The sequence below is a fragment of the Strix uralensis genome, chromosome 25 (genome assembly GCF_047716275.1).
Source record: "Strix uralensis isolate ZFMK-TIS-50842 chromosome 25, bStrUra1, whole genome shotgun sequence".
In the NCBI taxonomy this organism is placed as follows: domain Eukaryota; kingdom Metazoa; phylum Chordata; class Aves; order Strigiformes; family Strigidae; genus Strix; species Strix uralensis.
In genome coordinates, this window is record NC_133996.1 from 8,302,121 (window position 1) to 8,326,180 (window position 24,060).

The window sequence follows — 24,060 nt, forward strand, 5'->3', positions numbered from 1 at the left end:
GGGCCGCGCGTGCGCACTCGGCGGCGGCTGGGGCCTGTGCCGGTCCGGATCGTCCCCACCGCCCCCGGCCGGGCCTAAGGGAAACAACCGGCCCCCCGGGCATGGAAAGGCGCGTTACCAGCGCCAGGAGGGAAAGGAAGCGGTGGTGCAGAGCGACAGGCCCCGGGTCGGGAACGGGCCGCGAGGGCTGCGGCCCAGCCTGGCAGCGGTGCAGTGGTGGAGGCACCGCACATGCACCCCAGCCAGTGTTAAAATGGATTTATAGTGTCAAAATGCAGTTACACGGTAGAAAAAACAGCCATTTCTACAATAACTGTCATAAGTTCAAAGTAGAGCACACAAAGCTAAGATGGGTTTCCCTCGGTGCTCCCCTTTTACCTCAGCATTTTCAAAAATAAGTCTTAGGGTCCCCGTTGGACAGGTCACGGCAGCTGCTACCGGCCACGGGCACCCTGCGACGGACAGCAAACACCTTCCCAGGTTACTCGGTATTTTCAAAGTCAGGGTTCTCCTGGGGTGGAGGCCTCTGTTCCTCTCAGCAGCACCTGCCTCTCCCCCACACCCTTCCCACCATCTGCCAGGCACCCCTGTACGCACCAGCCAGCGCCTGTTTTCAAAATAACCCATTTCTGCAGACCAGGCCCTCACCTCCATCGGATCTCCAGTCCCTGTTGCTACACCGTCTCAAAGAGTTACAGGGGTGGGGAGTGGAAGACCCCAGAGCAATTCCTGTAGCGCCTCCGTATCACCACCCGAGACACGTCTGAGCTGTGGCAGGGGCTGCTCCGGGCCCTCAGCCTAAACCAGCCAACACTGAAAATGGGCTATAGATAGGCTGGAAAAATACACTGAGATCTTTTTATTTAAATAACAAGGACTTAAAAATTCTGAGTTTAAATACAAGTTAAATAAAATACAGTGTAAATACCAGCTTTTATATTTTTGCTTGTCTACATACAGCTTATTTAGAAATCTGATATACTTTACAGCTTAAAACAGTGACACCCGATTCAAACTGCCCGCTGTGCCTTCAAAAGCAATAGATGTATAAAATACTGTGATATTTTTAAAAAGCCACTATACAAAAAAATATTTTTACAGTAATTTGATATCTAAAAATAAGATTAGCTGCATCTGAAATTCATCGTAAGTTGTCTTCTCTCAAGAGGAACTGATGGATAAATTGCTGAGCTTTCCTCTTTTCAGTTATATCAGGTGTAGGATGTCCAGGAGGAGGTCGAAGTAACAAGCCACCAAATGTACTCGCTGTATTTCAATGGAAAAAGAGCCACAGACACACAATAAGAGCCCGTTAGCAGCAGGTTATCAAGGGCGATTCCACCAACCCCAATCAGTCAAACAGAGTGTCTGGGGGGTAAGATCGCTGAGCTACTTGAGGATTTTTTTCTGGCTACTGCAATGACTGTTTTTCTAGGGACCGTTTGCTCGTTATCAACGGCTTCAGAACTGCAGAGCTGTGACTGCACTCACTTCGGAGCAATGTGTTTTGTTACACAAACTGCAAAGCCCCTCTGACCAGAATGGTTATTTTGCTCGCCTTACCAAGAATATTCACATCCAAATGGTTTTTCCCTGAATTTTTCAGTAGTTCTCGTAGAAATGCCATTAGATATTCAAACACATTTTTATGGCACCCTGGCAGGTTAGAGATAATCTGAGAGGAGAAAAAAACAAAACAAAACAAAACACCACAACATTTATATTGTAGACGTGGCAATGGCTTAGCAGCTTTACCTACTACCAACATCACCCTGTCTGCAAATACTAACAGCTCTTAATAACCAAGAAGCACCAGTTCTAGGTCCTTTCGATCATTAACTTTCTGAGAGCAAAAACCTGTTACTGCATAAACCAGGTGGCCTCCCCTCCCTCCGAAATCTGAGAACCGGTCTCAGTAAGCCGGCGGTACCTGGCTGCTCAGCGGGTAGTTGCTGGCACTCTCCAAACAGCTGCTGTAGAGCCTGTAGCAGATGACGGGCTCCGGCAGGCTCTCCAGGAAGAGCAGCAGGGCTTCTGCTACCGAGTGGTTGCTGCCAACTGATCCAAAGGTTAAGGAAGGGGCAAGCACAGCCTGATCTATTTTGGTCGTCTTTCTGCTGAAACATTAATCTTTGCTCAGGTCTCCGAGAACTCCTCCTATTGTTCACAGCTTTGAGTTAGATCAGTTGACCCCGCACAGCAAGCTGGCAGTTGGACACTTGGGTAACTCATCAACATCGCAAGGACTCAGCGGAGGATTTGTACTGGTTACAAGGAGTAGTGAGATCTCTGCAGATCTCGGTTACCCCGAGATGAGAGACAGGAACTTATAAACCATGGCAGAGCATAAAAGACTGGTAAAATCTTTTTCAGCTTTGATCACTAAGGTGCAGCGAGCCTTACCAGACACCAGTCTAGAAGGATACGGAGGGTATCATGCATTCCTTTGTCCAAACAATCTCGGATTTGCTCAAATTCGGATCTGAGGCCTGGCTGCTGAAACAGGTCCTCCTGCAAAGCAAACCATTAGTCAGTCTCGAGGAAGATAAAAGTTATTTGGGTAAATAGAGCAATGCTGTCATAATCTGGCTGTAAAAATCTCTCCAAATGGGTATTTATCAGCAGAAATCCCACCCTGAGCAGCTCTCGTTCGGCTGCGGCACTGCTGTAGCGAGCAGTGCAGGACATGCTGAGGCATGTGCACACAGACAAGGTCACTGTCACGGAACAATGCACCCACAGCACCAGGGTCACTTATCACAGATGTCCTTTATCTCTCTTTACCATTGGCCAAACATCCACAGGTAGCCATGACTGCCATTACCAGTATCTTCTTCAAAACTAAACCTAACACAGGCAAATAATTTTGTGTTTCCAGTAGAAACTCTGCCAACCTGCTGGGAAGCGTTGCGGTACAAGTGATCCACCATCATCCACAGCTCTTTCGGAATGTCCATAGGCTTTTCAGCTCCAACATCGTCATCACTCATTTCTACTGGCATCAGGGTCTGAGAGAGGGAGGTGTGGGGAGGGGGGAGAAGAAAAAAGGTAGGTAGCCAAGTTCTCGTTCAGCTCTGCAAAAATGCTTCACAGAGCTTATACCTGAGGATTAAGACTTGTTAAGAAACTCTGCGGCTTCACTCACCAGTCTTCACACCAGACTAGTACAACGGGCACATTTCAATCAAAAGTCCAGACAGAAGAAACAGGCTGCTCTGACAAACACGCTGCACCTACGCTCAGCTCTACGGAAATGTTCCATCAAACCTCACATATACACACGCATCTCCGCTCAATGCGGAGAAAGCCAAAGGCTCTGGGGAAAAGATCTACACATGGAAGCTGCACACCTTTTTTAAATGTGCAGGCAGAGCACGTGGGATCTTACTTGCAGTGCTCTCTACATGAAACGGGTGAAGAGGTGTGAAGGTGGTGCCCAGGAGAGCACGAGCTGTATCAGCATTCTCAGACTATGGATCGGGGAAGCGGAAGAAGGCTCTCTAGCAATAAACAGGACTGAACATCTAGTTTTAATGGTTCTTGTGGGTTCAGAAGGAATCTTGCCTTTAACTCACAAGTTTCCGAATGGATTCTGCTGACATGTCCTGGATCGGTTCCCTCATGTAACAGAGTGTATGAATGGGACACCCAAAGCAACTTGGCAAGTAGTTGCCTGTTACAGACAGAAAATAATCCTTCCCCCTGTTCAGATGCAAGACCAAGATGTCTTCAAGTTTTTCCTCTCCAGAGTTTAAGTGTGTAGCTGTTGATTTATTAACAAACACCTCCAACTCAATTGTGATTTCAGCATCTGCCAAAAGATGACAAAAAAACCCACACTCAGTTAAAAAAAGGTAGTAAACCAGTAAGCCTGCAAATAGGCATAACATTGTCAAAGCAGCAGAGAGAACTAAGTCAGAAGGTGCCAATTTTAGCTCACTAACATGAGATGAACAATGAGGAGCTCACCTGACAGCAGAAAGCCCTTACTGGGATTAGCGATCAGCCACTCCTTGCAGTAGGTTTCCTCGTCTGGTTTGCTGATAAACTCGAACTGGCAGGGCACTGGTCCATTGCGGATTGTGAACTTCTCTACCTGCAGCTGCATGTACTTAACATCCTCAAAATGGAACTAGGAACAAATGTCAGTCAACATCATCAGCCATTTCCACCTTGCCAAGCACCAGCAGCAATTCCCGTCCTGTGGTTTAATCATTAAGCACCAAGATACCCGGATTAACCCTCTTGCTCCCGCACCCCATCTCTTCCAGATTACAAAGGACTACATTTGCTTACTCTGTAGGCTGAAGTCATTTGCATCAGTGGGCCCTTTAAAACAAATGCTCCCCTCAAATAACCTCAAAGCAACTTGAGAACAAGATAGCCGTAGCCTCAAATGTCTCATTTGCTTATCTTTTTTAGTCCCCAACACACAAAGCAAATGCCAGTTTTGTGACCTTCTCCAAATCCTTCAGATTTTACATTTTATGTTTCAAACAAGTCACAGCAAGGGCCACAAACTACCCTTTTACTCTCTCTCCCCACCTCAGGGAGTAACACGCCCTGTCTTTCAGCTTGGTACTGTGAATGGAATTTACCTGCATCTAAACAGCAACAAGTATTTCTAGGGCTTGTAAACAGAGAACAGCTGGAGTCAAAACATTCTACTTTGGAACCAGACCCCGGGGTCTGGAACAGCGGGAACACACTTTTAGGGTCTGGGGTTGCTCAGTTTCTCCAGCGAGTCACAGCACACGAACACACCCTACCTCTCTCTGGGAGAGGGTCACCGAGGGAATGTTGGCATTCTCCAGCTTATCCAGGGAGCGGACTATTTCCTCAAAGGCTTTTCGATAGAGGTCCTCGTTCACAACCTTCACCTGAAAAGGACACACACTGCACCAAGTGGCATTTACTGGCCTCCGCAGGCAAGCCGTGACGCGGCCAGCAACGGGCGAGGTGATTTGATTTTAGCAGCACACGAGTGTGCACAGCACATGACAAACAGAGCCATCTCCTCAGCGCGCAACAGCAAAGGACCTTGCCATAACTAGCAAGAGTCACCCAGTCAGGACTCGATCAGCTTTTTTTTTCCTAAAAATGCCTGACAACACACTACTGTGTTGTCAATGATCTAGCATTCCTGCACTGGAAGTTTCTCTGAAATTAGGAAAATAAGAAAAAAGGCAAAAGAACACCTCTGAAGAAACATCTACAGGTATTCATGTATTATTCTGTTTAACCGAAGTATCAACACAACCCTAGCTTACTATGAACAACAATCCTATCTCAGTCTTATCTAGCCCACCTTTTAAGCCATTGTCCTCTGGGGATGCCATAAAAGCAGGAGGAGAGGGAAATCAGCAGGAGAAGCTCCCTCCTCCTCCCCCCTCTCCCCGCACGGAGGAGAGGCCAGCAGAGTTTTCTCCTCCAGCACCGCCGTACTTACCCCAATATCAAACACAGAGCTAACTGGCTTATGGTCACTGATCTTCAAAGCCATATGGCTGCGATAGCTCAGCTGAGCAATGTTCTGCCCTTTCCAGAGTATCCGATCGCACCATGCTGGAACACGACACTTCTCACTGAAACAGAGGTAAAAATTACAGCTCCCAGGCACAGTTCAGGGGGAGTAACAGTGCGAGGCAGAATACTGCTCTCCCAGAGGCTGTTTTTCTGACACGCCCTGGAGCTAGTTCTCTGTCAAAGTTGTATTTTCCAGTTTCTTTGAGTAGTTATAAAGTCTACTACTATTAGGTATCTCTATATCATGCTTTCTACTTCTTCAAAGATGCAATTATTTGTTTTGTTCTTTTGATACAATTAACATACAAAGCAATACTCAGAGATACTTCTGACCACAAGAACCATGAAAACTAAGAACTCAGGCACTACACTTAAAGTTCACTTTTTTTTTTTTCCACTGACTCCTGCACAGATTTAATTCCCGCACTGGGAGCCGATGTTCCCACTTTACTAAGAACAGGCCGGCCGCTCTGTGCAGTGCGTTAGAGGGATGGTGGTTCTGGCAGTCTCCTGGAGAACGCTGGACAGATGCTCCATTTCCAACCCCAGCGGGTCTGACCTGAGTAGGTATAGCAGGTGTCAGCAAATAAAAGATCCTAAAAATTTTGCTTGGGAAAAAAAACCAAACCAAACCAAACCAAAAGAATTAAACTAACTAAAATTATTTCTTAATGTTTTCCACCTCTAACTAAGAGGAAACCCAGTGGGTTATTCCTGGAAAAAAGATTAGGAATATCTGACAAACAGCAGTGGAAGAAAAGCAACATAAATAGAAGTGAACTGGAGATGGATTTGGAGCCAAGGGAGAGGAACAGCAATAATGTCAGAACTGTTCCTATTTATAGCCGTTAGATCTGCAGTTCTTTTTAGCTTTGTTTTTACTCCCTTCAGCAATAACATGAGCCAGTGGCAGCATCACGTACGAGGCGATCACCGTACCTTGTGTCCCAGTCATCACAGCCAGCATCATATTTGTACGTTGGCTGGAAAGAAATCTCTCCCTCTGTAAAGCCTTCAAAGGCTGCATTTGCATTCATTTGCCTCTTCAGCTATGAAAGAAAAAAAAGACAAAAAATGTAATTTTAAATAAGCTCAAGCACAGTTCCCATATGAGCTAGAAGGGGGATGTTCAGCACTGAGGGCCAAGGGGTAGGTGTGCAGTTTCCAAGTGGCACCCTCAGCACCCCGCGGGCAGGCAGGCGTCGGTACCTGGTCATACTGGCAAAGCTCTACAAACGCTTTCTCATCGACCAGCTGCTTCACTTTCGCCACATCCAGTTCCTCCAGCCGATAGTTGAGGTCACCCAGCCATAAGATCACACTGAAAGAGAACGTACACCAGAGGTCTGCACAGAAGCCTAAAGGTGTCCAAAGGGTGAGCGGGCGATGAGCTGGAGGCACAGCAGTGCCTTAGACCAGCCAGCGCAAGCACGGGCTCTTCTCACCTCGACCAGCTGGACGCTGGGCCTGCTTCTCCAGCAGAGAGAACAAGAGCAAAAACTTGAAAGAGAAGCTATATTTTCTACTTTTGCTGTTTTTAATTCCTGCTCTGCATGTCTGTCACTACCTCTTAATAACTAGTGCTTTTAATATTGCACACGGACTAAAGCCCACCACCGACTGGGGAAATCGATGCATGTTATTGCCCCATTCCCACTTCATGCTTGAAAATAAAACAAGGCCTGGAAGAGCGTAAGAAGGCAAGTGACTTGTCAGAACTGCATAGGTGACCACTCTTACAACCAAGGTTAGGGTGACGCGTTTCTGGCCCTGCCAGGCTGACGGTTAGATCACTGGGCACCCCCCCTCACATCCCTGCCGAGAGAACCCGCCCCCAGGACGTTCATAAGGTTATTCCTTGCCCGCAGCGATCACACGGTCAGACGGGATGCATACTCATGTTTGCTGATAGTGAGAGGGGGCAAATTGGGATCCAACTGGCAGAATTGCATCCGAGAGCAGATGTCTTTGAAGTCCTGGTTCCTCCGCTCATATTCCTCCATGTGAGCTGCAAGGTGAGAATTCACAACGCACACGCTAGTGTTATGGAATTTAAACCTTATGGCAACACCACCTTTGTTACCCTGAAAGATAAAGACAAAGATATTGGTCAGAAGCTTCTACACAAGAGATGAATCCACAAATGAGTTACTAGCAGTGGACAAGCCAGAAGATGCTGAGGCAGACCACAATTCCAGAGGAAGGAAAAGGCTGAAAACACCAATTAGTGAGAACTACTTCATGAAATCAAGTCAGTAACTCATGTGAGGGTTGCACACAGCGACAGAACACAGCAAGCAAGCACATGGGACTCAGTTTGCAGTTCGGGAATTAGCTAATACAAAAGGATATTAAAATCATCAGTAAGATTGCTGGTCAGTTACTTCAGCAAGTCCCGAAACCTATTTAGCAACAAACTGGATCTTTCAACACAAACCATGAAAATACTTTAAACGGAGGAAGAAGCACATGACTTAGCTGGTCAAAAATCCCTTTGACAAGTTATAGCTGCAATGTTCACAGAAACTACATTCAAAGGGCACAGACTTCATTCCAGCGGTGTGGAATGGCAAGAGGCCAGGAAGTCCCCCTCAGGAAAACTACTGTGAATAGACATGTTTCTTCTACTCATGTTTCCTTGTGTTATTTGGGCAAAATCACAGCCAGCATCAAAAATCACATGAGAGCAAGGCACCATGCAGCCCAGCACATGCTATCAGAAAAAAAAGCCCTCAGAGAAGATACTCCCTCAAGGTCTGGGAGGCTTTGCGAGCACATGGCAACTCCCTCGAGCACCGCCCTGCGCTGGCACAGGGACAGGACCGTGTGCTTCCAGAGGCAGCTGCAGCCCTCAGCTGGAGGAATAACCACTAGGCCTAAGGAGAGGGGCTCTCCAGGGCTCCTCTAACCTCACCCCTTCTCATGCACAGTTGCCATTCTTACCATCCTGCCCATGATTCCAGTTCCCACAGTCTCAATTTCCACCTCGGAGATGTTCAAAGCAAGGTCTGCTCTCACATACAACAGCAGCATGATTCCCACAAGCCGCACAAGTTTCACCTGAAAAAGAGATCCTGTTCCATTAAATACTAGAACGGGAGAGGTTTGGTGAGAGAAGGCACATCGCCCCCCAGTCCAGAACAGGGGTCACCAAAATACAGGTGAAGACAGTTCTGGGTTCCAGGCTCACCCGATGGACCAGCTGGGCTCACAGCACACAGGCACCCCAGCAGCACAGCACAGGAAGGAGCCAGGGACCAACACCCCAGAGAACTGCGCTGAAGCCCAAAGCAAAACCTACAGCACAGGCCCAGCCCTCAGAAGGAGCTTCCCTTCAACAGCAGCGACAAGAGACAAAGCAGACCTAAGGAGCAGGAGCCAAAACACACGCAGCATTCCTGCCAAGACACCTTCACCACTCATTCCACCACACACTGTGCAGACAGACATGGAGGAAGCTAAGACACTCCTATTCTCCTCCCCCAAGACAGCGGGAGCTTCCTTTGTGTGTGGATGCCCAGCTCTGGTCTGCTGTCCTGCCCCTGCCTCGGCACCCTGCACGGCAACACGACCCGCTGCAGAGCCCTTCTGACTGAGCCAAAGCCTGCAATGAGCCTCTGGGAGACACAGCAACTGAGAGCAAGAGAAAACAAAGGGAAGAGAGGCCCAAGTGGAAAATGATTCCACACACAAACCTCCCCACAAGCCACCTTTACCTTTGCATATTTGGCATCTGGGTGAAGACTATCAGTTACAGCTTTAAACCATTCTTCTTCCTTCGGCGTGTCATTGAAAAAGAAGGCTTCTTTACTCAGGTCAAGCTCCTGGAAACTGTGTTAGAGGAAGGAACCCATGGATTCATGCTGGTTTATAACTCTCCAGCCCTTTCCTCTGGGAAAGAACTAGATCAATTCATACTCACTAAATTTATAACTGAAAACTCAAATTCAGTTATGCTGATTTTAGGGCTATGCTAAATGTAAAGTTAAATTACTCTTAGTATGAAAGTGAATGGCGTTAAAGGTTTTGTAACACTACAGTGCCAGAGTCCAACCACCACCAGAACAACAGCCCTCCCAGGCTACGCAAACACAGAGTCCAAGGCTGTGCAACGGGGTGAGGCAATGCAAACACTCCTCAGCTGGGGGGTCCTGCATGAACACCCCCGTGCTGCAGAGTCACAAGCACCCCCCCCACGGTGAAGGTTTGGGAGGACAGGCCAGAAAGAGACACTCACCCCACGCAGTAAATGTCTGGAGGCTCAGCGTCACATCTGAGCCAGGGCTGGAGGCTTTCCCTGGGTGACTGACCGTTCACATTGTACGTCCCAACAAAAAATCTGCAAAGGAACGAACTAAATCCCAGAGCTGCAAATTGTAGAGCTGGTGGGAATACTGCTATTACTGAACCATGTACTTAATATAACTACATGTAGCTATTCAGGAGTAACATGTTCCAGGGGGCAATCAGGAAAATGTGACAAAGTTTAAATCCCTAAAATTATCTAATTACAGTAGCATCTTTGCAGACATGTTTTACAGAAGTATTAAATACAGAAGTATTAAAAAAAAGAAGGCTAGAGCTGTGCAGTAGCAGTTTGAAATGATAAATTCATAGAATGACATGCATAAAAGCATTTCAACCACAGTAAAGTTTTGGTCCTAATCATGTATTTCACCCAAGCTTTTATGAGCTTATTGGAAAACTACATGGCTAAGTAGTGAACAGAGGCAGTGAGGGAGAAGGCAGAGGTGCGCAGAACTGATGCATTTCCAGACACAGTCTGAAATAAGCACAGGAAAACGTCATTTCAAAAAGGCCATTTTCTCAACAAGAACCACAAGGCAAGCCTTGACAGAGACATGAATGAAATTCTTCTCTGCTAATGCCTAAATGAGGAAAGAAAGCTGTTCTGGAAAGTATGGATCATACTCTTCTACAATTACCTATTTGCAGGGACACTAGATGAAATAACGAACATGAGTTATTTTGACAGCTTATGCTAACTTACTCCTCGCAAAAATCAGTTCTTCTCAGGAATGATCATTACCTGAAGCTCTGAATGTGTGTGTAGGAATCTTCCATTTGTACAAGCTGAGATTTAACAATAGTATCTCTTAGTCCAAACTTTGGTTCTGATAAGATTGAAGCCTTGTTTGAAATCATTACGCTGGAGGACCGCACCATTTCAGTTGTCACTTCAGGTTTGAGTTTGGTTTGCCTGCAAATGAAAGCAAAACTGCAGGATGGAACTCAGGATAGACACACACCCTACACAGCTTATTTGTGCCACCGAGGCCTTGATTGGCACTTATCAGTCTGTTTCACTAAATAATCAGTGTTTGGGATAAGCAAACAAGACTGAAATGCGCATTTCTTAGTTCAGATCTCTAGATAAAAACAGTTTAACTAACTGAAATAGCAAACGTTTTTCACTAACCTGGTGCAGCCTGTTGATTCCGAGCAGGCCTTACACACACCTGGGTGTCGATACAAAACCTCTCCACCCCTCCTGCTTACTGGAGCAAGGAGATGCCAATCTCATCTCCCGCTGCCTCCACTCAGCCCTTCTGACCTCAGCAGAAGAATGAAAAACTGTGTGTGTTTAAAAAGCTTTTGAGTGGAAAACTCCAGCTCTGCCTAGAAAGGAGGCAGCACAGAGTGGGTGGAAGCAGAGATGGTTTTATTTAGTATCATCTCATGGCTCTGCAAACTCCTTTTGCAACAGTAATAATGCCACAGCTTGGGAGTTCCCACAAGCAAGCGGATGGTATAAATTTAAGGTCAACAACCTGCACAGCAGTGCCAAGGACAGCACGCAGACAGGCTTTGAAGGACATGCAGCAGGGTCCACAAAGTCCTGGGAACTGGAAAATTAAACTGCAACATTTTAAGAGTGTATCTATGAGACACGGTGGCCCTAAGCCAAAGCTCTCTGAATTCAAAATAAACAACGCTAGCGGGTCCTGTCCCACTGAACAGCAAAAATATGCCCAAATAGGGGACTAGCAGGACTATCTCTGAGAGACTGTGCTGAAACTCCCACTGAAGTTTTGACAGCGTGCTTACGCTGAACTTTTTTCTCTCCTGACTAGAATCTGCAGATTCTCTTCTCCAAAAGTTGCCAACCTCTGCTGTAGATCCCTCCACCCCTGGGGACTGCAGCCGGCACGGTCGCCAGCAGATGGAACCAGATAATGCGGCCGCAAGGCTGCTGAGCCCTGGTGTGTGCACAGACCTCAGAGACCAGCCTCCCCCCTCGGTTTCCAGCTGAAAATCAGGCAGCCCAGACAGAAAGCTCTCTGCACTTTCTTTTTCTTCCTCTAGACATCAAAGCATCGACAATTTGCCCACCACAGTTCATTCCATCCATACGCAGTCACCCAGAAGCACCCAGAGCTTTGGTGCTGTATATATTTACTGTCACTACAGAGATACTCCATGGCGGGGAGGCACAGCTAAACCGGCACAGAAACGTTGCCACCACTTTTATTCCTCACTAGACCTTCCACGAAGAGCTGATGTGCACACCCCCCCCTTCAACTGCTTCACCAAACCTACATGAGAAGCGAGGGAGATACCTCACCTGGGAGCACTTCTATCGGTGCTGTCGTGGCTCCGGTTCTGACTGACTACGAGCTTTTTTCCGTTCTGTTTGACGCCTTCAGAGCCAACTGCTTCTGGAAAAAAACAGAAAGTTTCACACTAAACACAAAGCGTACTTTAATTTATCAACACACTTATGCAAACGCTGGCAAAAATCTGTGAGCAAAATATAATTTAGATTTGTGTGGAGAAACAGAGTGCCCCACAGTCTCTCTTTCTGTATCTGATAGATTTAGCTTATTTTGACAGGACTGCTGTGTGACGAGGCAGAGCAGAACAGACACTAGCACGCCGTGCAGCCACGGAGAGCAGCAGAACTGCGGTGTGCTGCCTGCCTGCTAAGCCAAACCAGGATTTAGCAGCACAAAATCCAGGGTGTTATCCTGGGAATCCAAAAAATGTACGTTAATAACAGGTTTTTCCTTTCTGAAGCAAGACAGGAAGTACAAAGAAAGGAAGTAAATGGGGGGGGAAAAAAAAAAAAAACAAACAAAAAACCCCACCACACTGCCATTTAGAGTTTCTACCTATCTGCAAATACACCGCAAAGCACAAGCGTCTCCCCTCTCGAGGCAGCACAGAACGGAGCCACCGCGAGCCCTCTGTACCTCAGCAGAAACAAGTGCCTCAGTCCAAACTGCGCATTCCTAAAAAAATGCAGGGCTGCTACCATGCAAGTACAACTAAATACAGGTGTGACACTAAACACATCACACTACATTAGCAAAATTTGACCAGTCTTTCAGCATTTTGTCTCAGTTACAACATTCTACAAGTGGAAAAATAACAGTAAAAAAAGCGGATTCTGTGGGGGGTCTCCGTGTTTAAGATGCACAAACAGCAAGCTCCAGATTATGCTACTTAGCACATAAAGCTAATGATGATATAGAAATTGTTCTTAAAATTCTAAGGTTCTAGTCATTCAGCTGGACTTCTTCAGTAAGCACAATCCAGAAAAATTAAAATGTTATCGCTGTCACAGTACATTGTCCAGGACGAGAGCGCAAACCAGAAACAGAACTTGAAGTACTTTACCTAAGCACTCAGAACATAAACAAGCTGACAAGAAGTGGCCCCATTCTCAGCTTGGAAAACCCTTTCTGCCCAAGAGCCCTCTGAGAATAAAGACTGCATAAGAGGCTTTATGGGAGGGTGGCCGGAGGCAGCACGTGGCTCAGACTCACTACGGATCACAGCCAGCCAGGGAGGACTGGCCGGGGACGGGTGCAGGCCAGCAGCGCGCTGCGGAGCGAGGTCTGGGGGAGCTGGGACAGAGCCGCACCTCTTCTCCACGGGCACTGAGGACTTCACAGTGCTGCCCGCGCCTCTGCCTGCGCTTCTGCCAGCTCTCCCGGTAGAGACCACGCAATGTACCTCGACAGCAACAAGAACCAACTGGAACTTTCACTTTACCAGACTTTACCAGACAACTGTTGCACCTGGAATGGGAAGGGAGAAGCTCCGGCTTTACGGCCCACACGGGACAATGGCACCTGCCAGCACGGAGAAGGTGCCAGAACGGCCAGAGCTCCGTGCTGCTGGCACCGCCGCTACGTGATCCAAAGATCCCAGTCACACATCACACTTCTGCACTCCAACCTCACTGGTGGAAATCAGTTTTAGGCAGGATGCTCCCAAGAAAGAGATTAGCCCTGGAAAAGGGCTGTTTCCTTTAGATAAATTTATATCTAGATACAGATGGCTCTAGCCAGAGGGATCTATATGTCACCAACCTGAAGCGGAATATTTTAGCAAGATAATGACCTGGTTCAATAACTGAACTGGGCACAGAACTAGAGAGCTGTGCGCAGAGATTACAGAAGAGCAGAATATGTATGGCCTGAATCAGACAGGATTTGCAGTTAAAAGAGATTTAAGCAGTAATAAAGACATTCTTGTTAAAAATGTGCAGTGACATTATAGTACTGTTCTACAGCAGAAAAACGTATCATGTCTTCTGGATAAAGTAGGATCCATGCTTAGTGTTCAAAAGGGAGAATTAATTAGCCTTGCCATTTTTAGTTATTTGACTCTTAGCCAGCCTGCTCGTTTCATAACGGAGGTGTAAGCAACAGTCCAGGCAGGACGACGCTGCCCCGGCCTGGAGGGAAGTCTGCTTGTTCTTCTGGGGGTTCCAAATGGAGCAACAGCTGCCGAGACTGTGCCTGCACACGCAGGCACACAGGTCGGACTTTAGGTCGGGGTCTTCACCGAAACTGTGACCATAAACTACAAGGTAAAGCACATTTAAAGCACGTTTAAATCCCTTTGTAGATGCTCCATTCATTAGCCAGCCTTAATTCACAGAAGATATGATGAACTAATGTCACTCTACCAGCAAATCGTAGCATTTACACAGTATTTAAATGTCCTTTGATTTGCGCGTGAAAGGTGCTGACTCGAGTGAGCATGTTCATTTAAGGACAGAATGAGTTACAGCTGTTCCTGGAAAAGGGCAGACAAAACCTCATTCTGTATCAATTCATGTTCCAAAAGACCCCAAATGATGGCAGAGAGCATTTTCTTCTGCTAATACAAGACCAAAGGGAAAAAAAAGATCCCTAGACTCCTCTGACTCAAGAAAAACACAATGAAGCCTTGAAAAGGCAACTTTGTCAAAGCTCAAAGGCGTGATTTGATAGGAGACCTACTTCCCAAGGAGCCAAAGAGCGTTCCTGTGCTCCAGATACAACAAAACCACGCCAACAAAGGAGCCAGGGTTGTGTTTCATCCAGCCTGTTTTTCCTCCTAAGCACGTAGATATGCCCAAGTCGCCCCCAGTCAGTTGTAAGCTACAAGTTAAAACACCACATCTGAGGGGATGTTCCCCGATCCTGACCTTGGCTCAACCCCTGCCACGCTGCCGACAGAGCTCCAGAGTTCATCCCTTCTCTTTTTTGTTTTTAATACCCTACTGATAAACACAGAAATCAAAAGAAGGAATGCCAGCAACACCAAACTGTGCCTTCATGAATTGAGGGGAGCCCAGCCTAAATGAAGGTGGGCAAACTAGAAATGGTACAATTCAGGTTTTGAATCCCACACTGACTTCCAGGAATTGCTGTAGCTCTCGTGTGCTCTGCAAAGAGGGAGACGTGGGGTGTGCAGCAAAGCACTCACCTGGCAAGAGGAGGAGGCTGATGCCCCGCCGAGCATGGTCGGGGCAGGACCGAGCAGGCAGCGCCAGCCACCCCCTGTGAAAATTGTGCCGGGCTGCGCCCAGCTGGGAGGCAGCAAGAACAGCGCGAGGACAGGGCGAGCAGGGACGAAGCGAGCTGCCACCTTCAGAACTCTGCCTGGTCTTTCTCAGCCCCGGCCCAAAGGAATTTCCATTTGGCCTTTGGACCGCGCAGGCAGCAGGTTCCTTGTCGCAGCACCTGCGTCTGCTCAGCCAAAACGCCAACGGCCTCCGCTGCGCTGTCTGGCGATGGGGAACCGTCACCGTGACGGTCCCGTGCAAGTCTCAGCCACAAAGAGGCCGATGCTGCTCTTCCACACGGAGCAGAAACGTGCGAAGGTGACAGGCCAGACTGCCCAACCCCCCAACCTGCGGGCCACCTCCTGCACCCGCCAGAGCTCGTACCTGGCCTGCACCTGCCGACCTCCTGAAGGAACGTGCGCGTGTGGGAGCCAAAAGGCAGCCGCACCGTGAGCCGATCGTCCTTTGAAGTTATCTGGATAGTCACGTCAGAGCCTAAAGACGAAAGAGATCTCGTGGTCAGGGCTGACGAGCCCTCAGAAACCCAGCATCTTCCCCACTCTGCAGCAGCTGGTGCATGTGTGCAGACTTCAGCAACAAACCCCCCCGTGCCTTCTTACCGCGACCCTTTTCCACCGTGTACACCAGAATGCCATTTAAAAATCTAAGAGTCAGCGGTTATAATAATTTTTATCCTGCTCATTCAGTGACAATAATTAATCTCTCAGTAGCTCAGTTTAAATCTCTCAGTTTAAAAGCATTTGGAAAAATCATTCCTTTGGTTGAACCGGGTGACAACACTCGTTAGCATGATTGGAATCACGGCAAAAGCACGCCGGGCTCCCCAGCAGCTGCAGGACAAGTCCCCCCCGTCACGGGCCGGGTCACAGGAGCCCCCGCTCCCACCTGAGTGCAGCTGGTGCAGGCCCGGGACGCCCGTGCACAGGCGACAACGGAACTCACCGATGACACGAAGGTCACTGTCAAGTACAACTGTAAAAGCAAAACAAAGTTCAGTTACGAAGCTCAGCGACAGGTTTGCAGACCGCGCTGACACTCTGAGCTGGCCAAGTTCCTCCAACCCCAAATACTCCTTGTGCAAACAGAGACAGGAGAAACCTGTCAGGAGGCCACGGCTGGTGCTCGGGGGGACGCAGGGCGCTCTGGGTTGCAGAGCAATAATCTAGCAGGGCCCTTCCAGCTCTGCCATGTGACGCATAAGCGTCACCAGGCGTTACAAATTGAAGAAAAAGTGCGAAGGCTGAATAGATCCCAAACCTCAGCGAGTAGAACAACAAAATATGGACTCCAGACCCCTTCACCCCCTTCTCTGGAGGGGGCCCCAGCCACTGAAGTGCATTAGTACCTTCTTCCACTGCAAACCCTTCTGTGATGGGGATAACCTTCTCCAGCCAGACGTCCTCGGCCGCGATGGCCATGCGCCGGTGAGTGTACACGTGGATCCTGCAAGGTGAGGCAGAGGTGGAGGCAGCGATTCGGGCCCCTCCGCAGGGACAGGCAGAGCCCAGCCCAGCACAGCCCCACGCGACCCCCGGAGCCCACCCTCCTGCTCAGCCCCTCGCTTAAATCCGGATGTATTTATGTTACCGGCAAAACGCACCAGACCAAAACCTCGAGGGCCGGGGCTTTTCTCACGCACCGCCCAGGACAGAGCGGAGACACAACTCCCTCGCATCACTTCCATCCCTCCCGGACCCCCCCGGCACCAAGTCTCTGCCATAAGGAGTTTTCAGGCGGTTTCCGAGGCCTGTCAGAGACCCGCAGAGCTCTCGCCTTTCCTGGGGAGGTTCCTCCCCCCCGGCCCCGGTCCCCACGCGTGTTCCCCGGTGCCCAGCTCTCCCCGGTCCCCACGCGTGTTCCCCGGTGCCCAGCTCTCCCCGGTACCCACGCGTGCTCCCCGCCGCTCTCCACCAGGCCCAGTAGCCGGCTCTCCAGGCTCTGCCCGCCGGCCAGGACGCCCTGCACCGCCTTCGGCCCGGGTCAAGGAACTGCGGCGGGAGGCGGGAGCCCGCGGGGGGGATGGGGACGGGGATGGGGACGGGGAGGGGGAGGGGGGGAGGGGGGTCCCGTCGAGGCCGAAGCAAAGGATACAATCCGGCAGGTCGCGCCGGCTGCCAGACTCTCCTGGATGGCGACCGACTGGTCCATGCTCCGCACCGGCCCCGGGCCGCGGCGGCGGCTGCCCCGGCCCGGCCGCTCAGCGCGGATGTCGCGACGCGTCGCGCCCGCCCCGCGGATACCCCCGGGCTCCCCCCCCCCGCTCCCGGCACCGCCACCGCCCCGCTCGGCCGGTTCCCCACCCCCGCCGCCGCTGCCGGGCTCCGGTAACCCCCCGCCGCGGGCGGGGCCCGGCGCTGCCGCCCGCCGGGACGGCGCCGGACGCTGAATGACGCGGCGGGGCCGGGCCGGGCCGGGGGGAGCCGCGGGCACCCCCGGAAATAACCGGGGACAAGCCGGCAGCGGGACTCGCCCCGGGCAGCGGCTCACGACCGGCCGAGGGGGCACGGAACGGCGGGGCACGGAACGGCGGGGCCGGGGCCCGCCCGCAGCCCCCTCCCGCCGGGCAGGGCAGAGCAGGGGCGCGGCGGGGGCGAACGCCCCGGGGGGGCCGGGGGGGGCTCTTTGCTCAGCAGCACCTTGAACCGCTTCGCGGTTGAATCTCCCCAGGAGCCGGCGGGGCCCGGCCGGCGCCGCCCCTTGGGTACGAGCAGGAACCGCCGCGGGGTGCGGGAGCGCTGCGGGGCCGCGGGTTGGCCTTGGACGGCGGGAGAGGAGAGTTTGGCTTAAATCAGCTGCTTCACAGGTACAGGAGCGGCAGCCAAGCCCGGAGACGAAGAGTAGGACAGCGGTCTGTTAAACAACCGCTCCGGTGTCTGCACGCCGCAGCCGCCAGCACGGACCCGGCTGCGAAGAGGAAACGAAAGAACAGCCCGAAATATCTGCTTCAAACGCTAAACCTCTCTTTTTACAAGGAAGGTGGTACTGGATGGTATTTCTGAGATAGCAAGTCCCTGGGTTTCATCCTGTTTTCACTCGCTAGGGACACGCTGACATCATGGCGTGAGACAAAAACAGGCCCCGAACGCTTCACGGGGTTTCGATGCACCGGAAAGGGGCTGGCTGAGCCCCTGCAACGTGGAAGGGCCGGCTGTGGTTCCAGCCAGGCTTGCTTTGTCACGTTCTGGCTTGTGGCTTCATCCAGCCCCTCATCAGCTGCACCACAGCCCCTGGCCCGGGCTGGCGAGCGAAGCCGCAGGGCTGGCGGCCGCACAAGGGGCCCAAGGGCCGGCCAGCGCTGTGCCTCATCCCCGCACCACGGGGCTCTCCCTCCCCTTCCCGTGAGCCGCACTTGAGACACCCCGTCACCAGCCAGGGGCCTGACACACACGTTCTTATATTTTTGCAATCTTTTCTTTCAAGAGACAGTAGCGGCAGAGGACAGCGGTGCGTCTGCAGGGTCAGTGGCACGTTGGCACCGGTGAATTCTGCCCGAGGAGTGACACGGCGGCTTGGGGTGATGCAGTAACGGGCTGGGGGGAGCACCGGGGGCGGTCTCTGCTCTGCCTGGAGCAGCAGAGAATCACAGATGGGAAACAGGATCATCTAATGCATGCAACACGTTTACATTAATCCCATTTTCCTGCCTAAAAATTGGAGATGAAACACGGTTACTGATTCTACCTACCCAGACAAGAGATATTTCAATACCGGAGCAGTTTTAAACTAACAAGTAGGAGGGTGCCCAGAAGGGCTGCACTGCAAGCAGATTATTAACTAGAGCAGGCCCTGTGCCTTCAGTCAAGGCAGAATTTTCTAGTTTTTAAGCAGGCTTAACACCCTCTTGTTCCTGCCCCTGAGGTCACTCACTCCAGCATCTGCAGTCCCAGCAGCACAGAGGCGCGCGCTGCCGCAGCGCTCAGTAATTAGCTGCAAGTCTCCCAGGGCTACAGGTTTTGGGCAGGGCAGGGAAGAAGAATACCTCCTTGTAGCTTCCTCAGCTCATAGATAATGTGCTTTTCCTCTGGATGCACTGGGGGAGTCTCGATTACAGTATTTAAAATTCACTGAAATGTGAGACACCAAACAGGAGCCAGGACTTGCCCGGCCCAGGAAGGTGCAGGATTTAGAGTGGATCTTGGGGGTGGGAGGTGGGGTTTGGGATCAGCAGCAGGGACCTGTGCAGGGCAGCAAGTGCAGCTGCCCACGAGCAGACCCCCAGGGAGCCACGGTGGTGGCCCTTGGCCAGTTGGGCAAGAGTGGTGGTCCTGTGCTACCATGGCGCATGAGCATCCCCAGGGGAAAGTTTTCCTTTCGAGGGCTTCGGGAGGGGCCCAGCCCTTAGGGCAGCTGCTGAGCTGCTGTTGGAAAGACGGGGGGAAAGCTGCTGCTGCTGACGTGTCCTAATGAAAGGGCTTTCCTGCCCAAATAGTCACCCAGGAAAGGGGCACAAGAGGAGATCTGGCGTTCTCCCTATGCTTCAGCTGGGCGTAGGGGCCAAAGGGCGGCTCACACCGTGTGAGCGAGGCAGCAACAAGGCCCCGCAGCGCCTGGGATTCGTCCTCTCCAGTTGTAATGCAGAAGAGGCTTGAACTGGGACTGGGAAGCAGGGGGAAAGGGGAGAGCAGCCCCGAGGAGGGCACCCCCAGGGCAGCCTGGGCAGGGAGCCAGTGTCATCGCTGTGCCCAGAGGCACGGAGCAGAGCACCAGCTCGCCACGCCGAGGGGGAGCCCCACATCCACCCGCAGCCGGGACTTGCCAGTCACCAAGCGGCTGCTAAATGGGAGGAGGCGGCCCCCGGCCTCTTCTCGAAGCAGAACAGGAACGTTGTGCTGCAGGACAACGGGAACGGAGCCTGGAGCCCGTCAGAAACCTGCAGCCACGGTGCTTCACTCGGAGGCCCAGAGGCGCCCGGGCAGGGGGAGCAGCAGCCACCCGCAGCTGGGCCACCTCCTTCCTGGGATGGGGACGTAACAGAGGGTGTTTGAGAGCGGCCTTGGCTGAAGTCAGAGAGCAAGAGGGATCCTAAGGAGCACTGTGGAGCACCTGGACGGCTGCTCACCCCCCGAGGGAAGCAGAGACCCTGTAATTCAGGAGAAGGACCACCCCACACCCCAGGACCTTCAAGAGCGGGGCCAGAGTCACCCGCCCAGCGCTATTGACGTGAACTTTGCCGTCCAGTTTCAGACAGCTGGCTCTCAGGGTCGCTGGGCAGCACTCCTGGTAACAGGCAGCCTTCATCCCCCCGGCACAGACTGGTTTGGCAGCCTTGCAGGCTTTGCTACATCCCGCCACATAATTCAAGCCCATCTTCTTCATCTGGAAGGAGGAGAGAGACATTAGCCTGAGGCTCCTGCCAAACCTTTCTACTGGCATTACAGGAACCACCAGGCCCCTGGGCACTCCCCAGCTCCTGGGCTGTCCTGCTCTTTAGCCCAAGGCCATACCTCACAGAACTCCTGCCCAACAACGCATCTAGCAACAGTCTTCTTGCCTCTGAAACATCCATCCCCATGACAGGAGAACGCTGCGCACACTTTCCCCTACAAGAGAGGGCCAGAGGAGACACCGTCTGTTCATGGGTTGGAGAGCAGGACTCCCAGGACGAGAACTGAACTTCAGACAGCCCTTCCTTCCTGAGGGCTCCTTTCCAACCCCCCTCTGTTCTGCAGTGTTTGGCTGGTGCCATCTCAGGCGTTTTAGATACAAACTCTAACAGCACCCCATCTGAAACCGCAGGAAACTTCAGTGAAACACCCGCACAGCAAACAAGTTTCAAGCCTCCTTTTCCTTCCTCTTAAGAGGGCTCTGCAAAGATCAGCACCTTCCCCGCCAGGCAGGCTGAGGAGGCTGCAGTGCCCTCCCTGCGGCTGCGAGCAAGGCTCAGCACCCAGTTGCTTCCGACTGCTCGAACCCATCTAAGGGCGGGGCGTGGGCACAGGCGCATTTGACAGGACTCATTACAGACTCTTCTTTCAAAGCTCGTTACGGATTTGTTCCCCTTCCAGGGGCAGCTTTTGACCCTGTAACGCAGGTGCAGGAGGGACCCTTCCCACTCCCCCCCCCCTCAGGTGGGGGCTGCAGCCCCAGGAGAGCCCGTGGCCGCAGCAGCATCTGCCCGGCCGGTACCTACGTTTCGGGGGGGAGCTCGGGGGGTGGTGGTGGTGGTCGTAGGCGGCGCAGCGGCGGGCGGCAGGTCACCTGCAGACACACGAGGAGCCCTGTGAGGCTGTGCCCAGCACTCAGCCCGCGTGGAGCCCCCCACAGCCGCACACCAGACAGATTCACCAGCGTGGCTCACGCTGTGGCCCCTCACCCCCCTCCCAGGGAGAGACAGAGCCCCAGGGCAGAGGGGATGCAGTGACGCGCCACAGCCAGCCCTCTGCAGCGGGTTTTGCCCACCCATCTCCCTCCTGTGCAGCAGGATCCACCCCAGACCTCGCACCGCCGCTGGGGACCCCACGGGCAGTTACCGTAGGAGCTGGCATTGAGCTGCAGGCAGAGGGGGGAGTCGCAGCAGTCCAGGGCACAGGGCTGCGTGCTGACGCTGCTGTTGGGCCTGCACAGCTCCGTGCCGCAGGCACTGCTGCACCCAGCTGTGTAGTTTGTGCTGGAGAAACGATAAAGCTGGAACAGCAGAGCCAAAGGAAAAAATGCTAGGAGTGTGAAGAGATGCCGTTACGAAGGAGCAAAAATAACTGATAGACTGCCACAGAGAGAGAAGCAGGAGACTGACACAGACTTAATAGAGTACTGTGGGTTCCTGATATAAAGAAAGGGAACACAGACTGTCCCTGTCACAGCCCCCCTGCACCTCCGTACCTCGCAGTAAGTCTGATTATGGCAGGTCACCGTTTCGTTGGCATGGGCATCATCCTGGTAGCACCTCTCCCCAGAGCACTGAAAGCTCTGGCAGGTGAGCTGGAGGGAGAACACACCCGGGTGTCACCCTGCAGCGGAACCTCCTCACACGGCACCGGGCGCTGTCCCCAGCCACGGCCTTGCTGTCTGGAGGGGCTGCCCCCCCGCCATGCCCGAGGTGCTCCCCTTCCACCCCAAGAGATGCTGTCACGGGCTCCCAGTCTCATGAGAGACCAGCTGGGCTCGTAACATCTGTAACCGCCCAGCCAAAGGCCCTCTTTCCACCCCCTTCTTTACCGGTGCTGCTTCTGTACGGTTCACTGAGGCGTTGGCGGCCACCGAGGCGTTGGCGGCTCTGCTGTGCTCTGGAAGACACAAAGTGCCCCTTTGGTGAAGGAAACAGCAACCTGGCACTCAGCAAGCCCAGCAATCCCCTCCTGTGCCACAGCACGGTCCAAAGGAATCTGCGGGAAGCGTCGGTCACATTGCTGTGGGGATGTGGACATCAGGCAGCACCAGGATGTCCCAAACAAGGTCTGTTTGCAGCCAGCAACCGGGCAGCCCAACAAACAGGTCAGACAGGCCACGGCAGCAGCACTATGGACAGATGTTGCAACAGCTTCTCCCTCCCCCTTCCAGCCACGCTGCATGTGAGGAACAGGCTTTTCTGGGGTCAGAACCTTCAGAAAAGGTTCCTCAGCGCAGCTCCATCCTACAGAATGCAGCCTGGAGGGGACAGGGACAAAGTCCCTGTTGCACCACGCTGCCTTTGCCCCACTCCCCACAGGACCCCCAGGTTTCCCTTGGGGTGCAGAGCTCACCTGCTGTGGCAAGAGGGTCCTGGACGCAGAGGTGCAGAGCCAAGATGCAGAGCAGCAGGCCTGGAACGGAGCAGGGACAACTGAGACCACCACAGCCCAAAGAGCCCCCCCAGCAGCACGGGCAGTTTGCCCTCAAACACCAAATCCAGCCCCCACCGGCCTCCTTGGAGCAGGGCAACGGCCAGTTCCCCTCAGGGAGGGCGTGAGGAGCCCCACAGACACACCTGAGTTCAGGGACACGTGCTGGCCGCAGGGGACCAGCCCCGCAGCAGAAAGGCCCCCCCACCCGCCCAGAGACCCCCCTCTCCCCAGGGAGCCTCTGGCACAGCAGGGGCAGAGACGGGTGTCCCAGGCTCGGCGGGACAGACACTGCTCCCCACGCTGCGGCAGAGCCTCCGCTACCTTGAATGGGGCGGACGAGCCATCGGCCACCTCCCATCTTCATCCACCAGCAGCTTTGCCTGGGACCTGGCAGGGAGAGGCACAGTCAGAGCTGGGCACGGGCGGGGACAGCCCAGGGTCGCTCTAGCACGTGCTCCCCGCATCTGCCCGGCCCACGGCTCGGGGTGAGGTAGCAGGAACAACATCAGGACAAGTTACATAAAAAAGACTTTTCCCATTGAAGGTTTTGGGTTTTTTTTAAGAAACCTTTCTCCTAGAAAATTCTGCAGCCTTTATTCTGGATGCCAGAGAAATCCAGCTTGTTCAGTGCTTTGGTTTTGGTCCCTGCAGTGGCAGGACATGCTTTCCAGGCAGGAAAAGCAAAACCCACCAACAGCACCTCTGAGAACTGCAGTCCAGGTCGCCTCAACAGGCTCTGAGCCGCGCGGGCTCAGCCCTGGGACACCCGCAGTCGCTCCCTCCCGAGAGGTTCCCCAAAGCCACCGAGGCTGCCGCAGCCACCTGCCGCTGACGGGGCCCAGGGGTGAGCGGAGCCCCCCAGGAAGCCACGTGCTCCCGTTGGTGTGGTAACCCCGCACCGGCGCTCGCAGGCAGCGCGGGGGCAGGTGGTTACAGGCGACACCTGGC

The 24,060-nt window shown here is 52.5% G+C and overlaps 1 protein-coding gene across 8 annotated transcripts; it reads right to left on the reverse strand.

Moving 5' to 3' along the window:
* Positions 1 to 844: 844 nt before the first annotated feature.
* Positions 845 to 17,569, reverse strand: INPP5B (inositol polyphosphate-5-phosphatase B). 8 transcript variants are annotated; one of them, XM_074894384.1, is made up of 22 exons: positions 17,444 to 17,569; positions 17,241 to 17,320; positions 16,698 to 16,795; positions 16,295 to 16,324; positions 15,716 to 15,826; positions 12,113 to 12,203; positions 10,577 to 10,747; positions 9,764 to 9,865; positions 9,243 to 9,357; positions 8,470 to 8,586; positions 7,423 to 7,610; positions 6,736 to 6,847; positions 6,466 to 6,575; positions 5,450 to 5,585; positions 4,770 to 4,880; positions 3,970 to 4,132; positions 3,576 to 3,811; positions 2,895 to 3,008; positions 2,427 to 2,511; positions 1,931 to 2,058; positions 1,564 to 1,675; positions 845 to 1,266 (listed from the first exon to the last, which is right to left on the reverse strand). In XM_074894384.1, the coding sequence occupies exons 1-22, from the start codon at positions 17,498 to 17,500 to the stop codon at positions 1,142 to 1,144; spliced, it is 2,592 nt and encodes an 863-aa protein (XP_074750485.1). In that variant the 5' UTR covers positions 17,501 to 17,569; the 3' UTR covers positions 845 to 1,141. The 8 variants fall into 8 exon arrangements, 6 of the variants coding, with proteins under 6 accessions (XP_074750485.1, XP_074750484.1, XP_074750483.1 ...); XM_074894383.1 differs by having other exon boundaries at positions 12,113 to 12,206; XM_074894382.1 differs by having other exon boundaries at positions 16,238 to 16,324.
* Between the last annotated feature and the right edge of the window lie 6,491 nt (positions 17,570 to 24,060).

Excerpts from the sequence above, each read along its gene's own strand:
- INPP5B (XM_074894381.1), bottom strand. The coding sequence starts at position 17,500 with ATGGACCAGTCGGTCGCCATCCAGGAGAGTCTGGCAGCCGGCGCGACC. Across the intron at positions 16,325-16,697 it reads AGGGTTTGCAGTGGAAGAAG|TTGTACTTGACAGTGACCTT; the intron begins GTACTAATGCAC and ends TTGCTTTTACAG. Across the intron at positions 10,748-12,112 it reads ACCGATAGAAGTGCTCCCAG|GCAAACCAAACTCAAACCTG; the intron begins GTGAGGTATCTC and ends TTTCATTTGCAG.